A 9,936-nucleotide genomic window follows, 5' to 3' on the forward strand; every position below is an offset into this window, starting at 1 on the left:
ATTATTATCTCATCCTGTATATACGTCAAACGATCAATTTAGATGATATGTAGTTATATATACCAGCACTTTCTATGCAATAACTGTCTATCTATTACTATTTAGTAAACTAACAGATGAATTGAACCTCAGCTGCTAGTAGTAAAAGTAACTCTGTAACTTAATAAGAAAATGTCTTAAAATGATCAATGTAGTCAGAGTCAAGAATTTCCGGCTACTTTTTATGCCTAAGACTTTTGGGCTTAAGTCAGTAGAGGTTAACATTGAAATGTATTTGAAAGATAAGTAAATAAAATTTTGTTACAAATGGTATGTTACAAATACCTTGTTTTCTCCATCCTTATTTTTGGATGCACCGCTAAACAGTTTCAAAGTCAAATCATAAGCGAGGTCACCAGGTTTTTTGTATCTCATTGGAGGGATTTGTTCCATGGCAGGTGGTAAAGTGTTGTTTTTTGCTTTGGGTCCACTGGTATCGCTGTCAGCCAGGCTGTCAAGGCTGGTAGGGCGAGGTTTCTGCCAGCGAGCCCGGATACTAACAGAAGGCCAGCGCTGACTTCCTCTCCGTTTGGTCTTATTTTCAGGCAGTTGTGATTCCTTACACTTAGAAACAGAGTTTAACGGCATGCTACCTGAAACGTCTTCTCCAATAGATGCAGATGTATGCGGAGTGGCAGGGTCAGGGAATGGCTCAGCGAGGAGGCACCTACGCTCTGGCCTTAGTGAATGAACATTGCTCTGCTTGGAGACACATGGAGATGGTTTATCCCAAATTGTATGGGAACTGTTTGGAGATGTAAGACTCCACCGGTCAGCAAAACTTTCCTGATCCTCTGGAGACACGTTTCCAATTCCGCTGTCTCCACTGCCGCTGTTTCGTGTGCTTGGCTGTTCGTCACATTCCTCACCATCCAGTTTGAGTCTCAACTTCTCAACATGGTCTCCCATGTCAGTGTAGAGGACTGACACAAAGTTTAACATTGAATATGGATTCTGGGGAAACTCCAGACAATCCTGGGTGTCTGGGTCAGCAGTGCATGAGAAGCCAAAGTGCTCAGAGATGCTTTTATGCTCATTGTGATCACAGAGGTCTGGGTCTATGATGAACACATGACATAAAGTCTTTATGCAAGTGCTTCGCTCAGCTTTTTTTGGGTCCGTTTTGGTCACCTCCTTTGAGACAAGACCAAAAAACCTAGTGTCTTCAGTACATACTGCACACAAAACCAGGTTCTCCGCAGGGTATGCTGCCAAAACCACATCCCTGTCATCACAAAGCTGCACACAATTACACTTGACCTTCATCATGACCAGGTAATGGGTTTTTTGTTCTGTTGCAATTTGAGCAATACTTTCCCTTATGGCTCGTAATGTTTCCTCTTCAGAGTGGGAAATCACTAGATCCAGTTCCGTGGAGTTTATGTATCCTACCACCATTCCCACGTTCAGAGCACTGGAGTCAGGTAAAATATCATGCTGACTCTGAAAGTCTGAGAAAACTGAATCTTTACTCACAACACGCAATGGTTCCTCCTGATCAGGTACATGCAGGTTGTGTTTTGACTGACACCGATAAGACCAGTAAGACATATCTGGTTCTGATCTAGGTCTCTGTTTTGGTTGTTTTTTTGATCCACTAGTGCAAGCCTGGTTTGAAATTTCCAAAACAGCATTAAAACTGCCCACTGACTCACCTCTACCTTTCTCGTAAGATTCCATCTGTCCTGGATTTGACCATGATTCATTTATCTTTCCTTGAAAACCCAGGGAACTGGAGGCAAAATTTACCGAATGTCTGTCATCTGATGAGACAAGTAAACTAAGTGATCGTGATGAGGAACCAATGAGCTCCACCACCGTTTCGTGTGAAGCTGCCGACACATCGGTACCATTCACACTCACAATACAATCACCAGGCTTCAAGCCAGCATCATGAGCTGGGCTTCCTTTCATGATCCCACTCAGGACACAAGGAGCCTGGCTAACCACAGTGAATCCGTATCCAGCTCTACCACGCTCTATCTCCACTCTGCGCACTGTAGGGGCTGGAGAGAAGTCCAGAGATCTCCTTACACCTTCCGTTGGCTCTAGAGCTCTCATTTCTTCCACTGAGGTCCAACCAAATCACAACAAAAGGCTTGGGTGATGCTGCTGCTCAATGATCACCAGTCATTGCAGCTACTGTAACACAAGAGGAAAAGAAGCAGTAAGAATTTTAGAAACAAAACTAATCAGTGTTATAGGAATACAGAGATAACATAGTATATTATAAATATTATAATATTTTTTTCCAGTGTGAAGTAAAAACAGCCTTTCTAAGGTGTAGCATGTCAAAACATTGGCACGAGACAAGCAACTTCTGCGCACGAGCTCAAATTCTTGTTGAAAAAAAAAAGTATGCGAAACAAACTGAACAATGTCATTTAAACGCTTTTCCGATTCGATACAAGCTTTAAAAAAGGTTTGTAGCCGTGATATCTAAAATATGATCGACCGTTTTCAGGGTTTACGATTAAAACACGTTAACGTTACTGGGCAAAGTTCAAAAAAGTTCACGATAAACATTATACATTACATAGTATTACTAAAAACGTCGTAAATTTATCAACCCTAACGGACGCGCACTCACTTACCTGATCACAACAGCTGTATTTTATAAAAAGTTCCAGTTTTTTCACTTCTGTCCTCCACAGACAACCAGTGCCTTTCACTATTGTACTCAACACAAAGCGTCATTCAGTCACTATGGCACCGTAACGATCGCGAAACCAAACGAGCGCTTCTCATTTGATGAAATTCCTGTCAATCAAACTCAGCGTTTAAACAAATACTTGGTGCTTATTGGAGTTCGGAAAATCACGTGGGAGGGACAGGGCGTGACGCATCCCAACGGCTCGGCAAGCGCGTGGGAGTAAAACCTTGAGCTTTGCCCCACCCACTACAGAACTCAGGCAATGCTGAACACGTGGCTTTAACTACAAACCGAGTTAATAGCTGTTAAAGTCAGGGGTTTTCAACACCCTGTCACCTGTTGGACATAACCCAGATATTCGACTATTAGGCTCATTGTTTATATAAATATATAATGTGTAATGATTGTGTAATAAGTGTTTAAAGAAATATGTAATGGGGATGTGGATTGCCTAGTGGTTAAGGTGTTGGGACCACTGATTGGAAGGTTGTGAGTTTGAATCCCAGGTACACCAATGCCCATTTCCACCAGAAAGTACCGGGTGCTGGTTTGAAGTTGGTTCTACTGGCGCATCTTCTAAGGACTGTTTTGCCTTTCCATGGGCTAGAGAGCCATCACAGAACCAAGTCACTGTATACAACGTTAGTGCAGCAAACACAACATCAACAATGGCGGAGGTTGCTTTGCGAACCTTCATTGGCATACAAATGCTGCGAATCCTGATTTGAAATTATTTGAAAATGCCGCTAACAATGTTTTCTTTTGTCTTGTTGGTCACAGTAACCCCACCCCCAGCCCCTGATGCAAGCGGTTCCTAAGTCTAGACCAGCAATGTTCTGGTGCTACTTTTTCTGGTTCAGAGCCAGTGCTTTGGGTGTCGAAAAAGAAAGAACTGATTTTAAATTAGGCTCTGAACCAGCACTCAAACTGCCTTGGTGAAAAAGGGACACAAGGTTCCACTGCTGGGCCCTTGAGCAGTGCCCTTAACGCTCAGTCATATAAATTGAAATAAAAATGTAAGTCACTCTGGATAAGGGTGTCTGCCAAATGCCAGAAATGTAAATGAAAGTATGACCATATAACCCCAATTTTATCATCTCTACACTGGCTACCTGTTAGGTATAGAATTGACTACAAACTGCTGCTACTTACGTACAAGGCTCTTAATGGTTTAGCTCCCATGTATCTAACTAGTCTGCTAACACGTTACAATCCTTCACGCTCTCTGAGATCACAAAACTCAGGGCTTTTGGTAGTTCCCAGAATATCTAAGTCTACTAAAGGTGGTAGAGCGTTTTCTTATTTAGCTCCCAAACTTTGGAATAGTCTTCCTGATAGTGTTCGGGGCTCAGACACACTTTCCCAGTTTAAATGTAGATTAAAAACTCATCTCTTCAGTCAGGCGTACACATAATACATCCCATAATATCATGCACCAGTACATCAGACCAGCACATTTTTATGAACGGCAGATATGTTAATCCCTTTCCACTGCTTTTCTCTTTGTACCCATCCCGAGGCATCCAGACACTGTACCAGCTCCCATCGTCCTCTGTGGGACGAAGCCTTTGGACATCCACTGAGCCGAGGCCGACTCTAAGAATCCTGAGACATCTCCAGTTAGACTCTGTGGTACTCAGAAGATCAGAAGTCCTTAAACCTCACACCAATACAACATTTAACTGACTGTATATTACAATCACACCCCCAGTGTCACCCATATGAGGATGGGTTCCCCCTTGAGTCCGGTTCCTCTCAAGGTTTCTTCCTTTACCAATTTAAGGGAGTTTTTCCTTGCCACTGCTGCCTGAGTCATCTCAGACTTGCTCATAGGGGAATAAATACATACACACTGTGAACTATATACATCTAATAATAATCTAGAATTTTTATTCTGTTAATTCTTATTTCTTTTATTATTCGTTATTTCCTTTATCATTAATTATGTTTACCTTCTGCTCTGTGTTTATGTTCTGTAAAGCTGCTTTGAGACAATGTCTATTGTAAAAAGCGCTATACAAATAAACTTGAATTGAATTGAAAACTTGAATAAATACAATAATATTCTATTTATGGCTCCTACGTATAGGAGCCATAAATGGCTCCTATACGGCTTGATGTATAGGCTTACTTGTTTTTTTTTGGTTATTGAGGACGCTTGATTATTTGGTCTCAAACCCATACAATTATAGTGAAAATTCAAATGGGACAATAACTTTCCATCATTATAAAAGTGAATAAAATAAAAATAACAACAATAAGATAGATAGATAGATAGATAGATAGATAGATAGATAGATAGATAGATAGATAGATAGATAGATAGATAGATAGATAGATAGATAGATGGATAGATAGATAGATGGATGGATGGATGGATGGATGGAACCCCTGGGGCTCACTGCTTTGAGAACTTAATTTAAGCTATCACACTTTTAATTCAAGTGTTTAATTCACAACAATATGTCTGTGAATCCTAGCAGCATTTAAGGTGGTCAGGGATGTTACCAATCTCACACTGGCTTAAATGATAAAACACAAATCAGACAGAAAACTATGAGTTCATGTAAGGCTTTACAGAAGTTATAAAATAAGATCACAGCTTTAAAAAAATACAATTGATTATTCACCATGTAAAGCATCTCAGGGTAACGTGAAATTCTTTAACAGTATTTAATGCCTTACCAAAGATGCAATAGTAAGTTCTGTGTGTTTATTTCAATTTATCAACAATTTATTTCAATAACTGTTGTGTTCCTTTAATATAAGATAATATTTGAGATTCTGCCATTTGTACAGCTGCAAATTTATTACATGTCAAAACTCATTATTGGGAATAGCAGCTTTGTGATCAAGCTTTGTGTGTTTCCCCCCAAATGTTGAAAAAAAAAATAAAACAATTGCCCATTAAATAGAACTATGTTTTTCAATAGCTTTGCTACTGAAGCACAAAAAGCATTGTGATGCTGTGAATACCAGTTTATGAGGATACACTCAAGTATGTGTGTTTGCAAGGTGGGTTGTGGATGGAATCATCTTCTCTAGCAAGTTCATCATTCGCTCCTGAAGCTGCAAGCTTTGTACTTGCAGGAAGTTTTGCTGTTGGATTACACGGCGCACCTCTCTGCATGTGTCCTCCACAGCACGGCTTGTCTTCCTCTGCTCTTTCAGCATCGCTTCCATCACACGCAGCTTCCTGCGGCGCAGTGATGTACTGTGCGACAATCGCTGCCTCTTCATAGGCTGAGACCTGAAGAAACAGCTGTGCAATTATAATCTAAAAAGATCTCTGAAAATATATTTGAAACTATTAAAATAATATGTATATATTAATATTTCCGATTGCTAATTCATAGGGGCAGGTATGGCAGAACCCACCATTTACATAGTTGTTTAACACACACCAACCTCCATAAAGTCCTTATGCACAACTCCATACATTTTAAATTTTGCAGAAATACAGATTACGTCAAAATACGTCTTTTGAATGACCAATAATCTTTCTTAAATGTTGCTATTTCACAGATATAAGTCAATTTTCCATTGATTTGCTTCCCTTAGATCTGGCACAATTACTATAGCTTCCATAGATTTGTGCTGCATTCAGGTCGTTAATCTTAAGCTTCAACCAGTAAAAGCCAAAGAAAACACCTCCTCAAATCGAAATTTCAACTTGAGGTAAACTTTTTAACTACAAATTCCTTAAAGGTTAAAATGTCTCTTAAGCAGAATAATAAGTAGAAAGGAATATAAAGTATATAATGCTTTATATACACATGTATTTCATTAATCATCATTACATCAACACTGTCTGAGCAGTTCACTATTCAAGGATGAAAATTTCAATCATTAATCACAGTTTGCTGGTTAGTGATTTGATAACAAATGACGGACATAAATGCATTGTTTTTTCCCAACTTCGTATGACTGAATTTGCCGAAGGTTTTGCATGAGGTTATTCCAACCTATAAATTACCACTTGAAAGTTAAATCCAGCATTATTATTGTACCTAGTTGTCAATACAGGAACTGCAACAAGCACTAACAGTTCCAAAGAAACCAAAATGGAAAAGTAAAATAGCAGAGAGTGCATGTATGTCGCAGTACACAGTATGTTGCAGTAGAGAGTTTTCACTGTGTACTACAACAGCTATATATGGTTGAAATAAAATCTTCTTGACTTGACTTGATGTACACAATCATTGTACAGATATTGGGGAGCAATAGCTGGATTATAGAGGAAATGTACAAAAGAAATACGTGTGAAACACTTCCCATGCAAAGCCTGAGGAAAATAAGAATATTTTTGTACTAAATACAGGTATTTTGCCATTTTGAAGATATTATTAGGATGAAAATGTTGTTCAACTCTGGTCATGACATTACCTCAAACACAGTTGGACAAAGGTCTAAAACCTCTCAAAACAAGCTGCTGGACTGGATGTAGTTGACCTTCAGCTGTTATATGACATGCCTTAATTCTTTTGTATTGAGTGTTGAAATCCCTGTCTCGAATCACATTTCTCTGGTAGAACAATGTTATAAAAGTATGGCATACAGTGATCTGAAAGTAATATATAGAAAGGTTTGTTGACACCTGCCCATCACACCCATTTTAGAATCTATTTAGAAGCTATTAGAATCATTTCCACTCTTCTGGGAAGGTTTTCCTCTAGATTTTGAAAAGTACCTATGAGAATTTGGATATGGCACACAGTCAGTATTCCTATTTACCCTAAAACTTTTGTGGTCTGGGGTCAGTGCAGGGCACTCAAATTCTTCCACACCATCATCTCTTTATAAACACAAAAACTATTAACACTACCAAATTAGCATGTAGTCTTGGACAAGGCTCTTATATTCTTATATTGCAAAGATTGTATATCACCCATATTACCTGTAATGTACATGGTTGACGAATACAGTTATGGTTATATCTATATCAGAGAAAACTAAACATCCTTGATTTAGCCCCGTGTAAAATACATACTGAATGAATATCCATAAACAAGATATGACACAAAATATCTACACCATCCTTGTGCCATCACCTGGACACTTGATGTTATGTAGGTGTCCTAATTACCTGGACTCAAAGGAACTCAAAGAGACCTCTGTCCCCTCATCATCATCCTCCTCTTTGACCTCTCTTTCCTCTGAGGATCCAGTGTACTCAGGTAGAAAGCCTAAGACTGGTGTTCCACCTTGGGGTACAGAGGGTTCAGGTTGTGACGTGGATGCTCCAGTGATTTGAGGGTCCAGTGGGCTCATATGGGTTTGCTCTGGTATCTTGGACAAAATCCTCTCAATTGATTTGTAATATGGCCAGTCAGGTGTTCCGCCACCACTGCTGGCTGCGTGCTTCAGCTTCCTGTTAATGAGAGTGAGATGTATTTGGGGCAGTACAATTGCGCACCGATAGGGGTTATATTTATAGGATATATGTACAAATTACAAAGCTTAAATTAGTAAAAGTTACATCAATACTTAGCTTCTATCCTGTTTTGTCTAGAATGTTGAAAATAGTATAATAAAAAAAAGTTTTGCCTAGAGTGTTAAGAATGGTCTAAACCAAAATGACTTGTCTAGATTTCCTTGAAGGTTACTGAACAGCAAATATGTTTAGTCTAGGACCAGTTTTAGAGTGTCCTTTAGGGAGCCAACAACATGCCTTGTCTAACAACAGATTTAAGTAGCCTTTGTGAGTTGGATCAAATGTAGTCAATGCAGACTTAAAACAGCAAGGTGTGTATAAATGTCTTAAAATTTCACCCTTACACTTGCCTGTACTGGAATGTCATGTTGGTGATTTTCATCTTTATCTCCTCCCTGTGACGGTGTTCGCCGGTCAGTTCATACAGACGCTTAGCCATCATTTCGTAGATCTTAGCATTGCGTTTGGCCTTCTTGAGCTCAGTGACGTACTCTTCCCAGATGTACAGAAGCCCTTTCATTTCTGAATCTGTCCAATTGCGTGCTCTTCTGTGCTTCTCATTTGGCACTATATAACTGAAGCAGTCCTCAGCGGACATTTTGCAAAGCACCTATCTTTCTATGTCTCTCTATTTCAGATTTTAGCAAGCTTTTAGAAAGCCACCTTTTCCCTTTCCTTTCTGTTCTTTCCTCAGGCTTGTGATTATGTGTGAGGCCACCCGTTCTGCCCTTCCCCCATCTAACTCAGTTAAGAGGCATCAGAATGGGGCCTGGAGGGCTGGAGCAATCAGCTTTAAAAGCTTTTAAAGAGGGAAGTTCGTCACGGTGATGTCAAGTTGCCCTGGCAACAGCCAGCCCAAGCCCTTCCTCCCGCTCCACCTCCGCCCCTTTCCCTTTCTCTATCTCACATTCTCTGTCTCACTCACTCCCCGGTATGTAACAAAAAGCTTTTAGCAGAAAGCCAGTGAAGTGGGAACTCTACATGTGAAATATGAGTCCACAGTGGCGTTGTAGGCAGAAGATGAGCTGTTGCCTTGACAACATGCCTTGTTGTGGACTGTGCAATCACAAACCATAATGTGTTTAAAAGCTTTTAATGGTGGCTAGAGCACAAATCTTGTCTGCTGACATTTCCAAAATGCACTTAGAATTTAGGTTCTGCAGATTTATTTAAAAGCGTACAATGTCGATATTTGGCAGTGTGCCTGAAAATGTGCATACATTTTCAGTCACATAGATGCATATTATTTTTCAATTTAGCTTACATCAGTTTATATTTCCTGCTGGATGGATTTGTGAGCATGTGGACACAGTGATCATTATCTGACCATATCTACCCCACCCCCCTTCCTATCCCTGTGTCCCCTCCCTGCATACCTTTAGCATAAGCCCCCTTTTGTACTGTTTTGTCTTACATTTACCAGAGATCATAGCAGTGTCTGGTTGCAGACAATGAGGTCCCAAGACACCTAACAGCACAGATTGGTGGTGATTCGCTAACTCAGTTAACCACATTATATCCATTGGTCCATCTGTTGTTTTGTGTGATTCAGACCTCCGTTACTAATGACTGTGAGCTGGGTAAAATTTTGCCGTTTGTAGGCTGGAGAGCTTCCATACTGAACAACACACTTCTACATACTGATATTACCTTTAATAACATTTACTAAACTGAAACACAAGCTACCAGCGTATTAAGGATTCTATTCTAGTAGTGACGGTAATATAAAATACTCTTTAAATATATACATATATAAAATAACTTGGGATTAATAGGTAAAGGTTCATTCTAATACAATTGTACTTAGTAT

The 9,936-nt window shown here is 39.7% G+C and overlaps 2 protein-coding genes across 6 annotated transcripts in view; both read right to left on the reverse strand.

Annotated features, from left to right (window-relative positions):
• The window catches only part of rgs12a (regulator of G protein signaling 12a), a 31,493-nt gene extending 28,725 nt beyond the window's left edge, over positions 1–2,768 (reverse strand). For 3 of the 4 annotated variants that reach the window (XM_047820112.1, XM_027169339.2, XM_047820104.1), the window contains exons 1-2: positions 2,634–2,768; positions 325–2,181 (exon numbers count right to left, since the gene is read on the reverse strand). In XM_047820112.1, the coding sequence (XP_047676068.1) occupies positions 325–2,100 (1,776 nt within the window). In that variant the 5' untranslated portion in view covers positions 2,101–2,181; positions 2,634–2,768. Of the gene's footprint in view, positions 1–324; positions 2,182–2,633 lie in introns of those variants that run through there. The other variant, XM_047820117.1, reaches the window with a different exon arrangement.
• Positions 2,769–5,253: 2,485 nt separating this feature from the next.
• Positions 5,254–9,442, reverse strand: msantd1 (Myb/SANT-like DNA-binding domain containing 1). Of its 2 annotated transcripts, none has more exons than XM_047819309.1 (3): positions 8,477–9,442; positions 7,779–8,063; positions 5,254–5,942 (listed from the first exon to the last, which is right to left on the reverse strand). In XM_047819309.1, exons 1-3 carry the CDS (start codon positions 8,722–8,724, stop codon positions 5,687–5,689), a joined length of 789 nt encoding a protein of 262 aa, XP_047675265.1. In that variant the 5' UTR covers positions 8,725–9,442; the 3' UTR covers positions 5,254–5,686. The 2 variants fall into 2 exon arrangements, with proteins under 2 accessions (XP_047675265.1, XP_027025278.1); XM_027169477.2 differs by having other exon boundaries at positions 8,471–9,442.
• Positions 9,443–9,936: the final 494 nt, after the last annotated feature.

Source organism: Tachysurus fulvidraco, chromosome 1 (assembly GCF_022655615.1).
Source record: "Tachysurus fulvidraco isolate hzauxx_2018 chromosome 1, HZAU_PFXX_2.0, whole genome shotgun sequence".
Classification (NCBI taxonomy): Eukaryota; Metazoa; Chordata; class Actinopteri; order Siluriformes; family Bagridae; genus Tachysurus; species Tachysurus fulvidraco.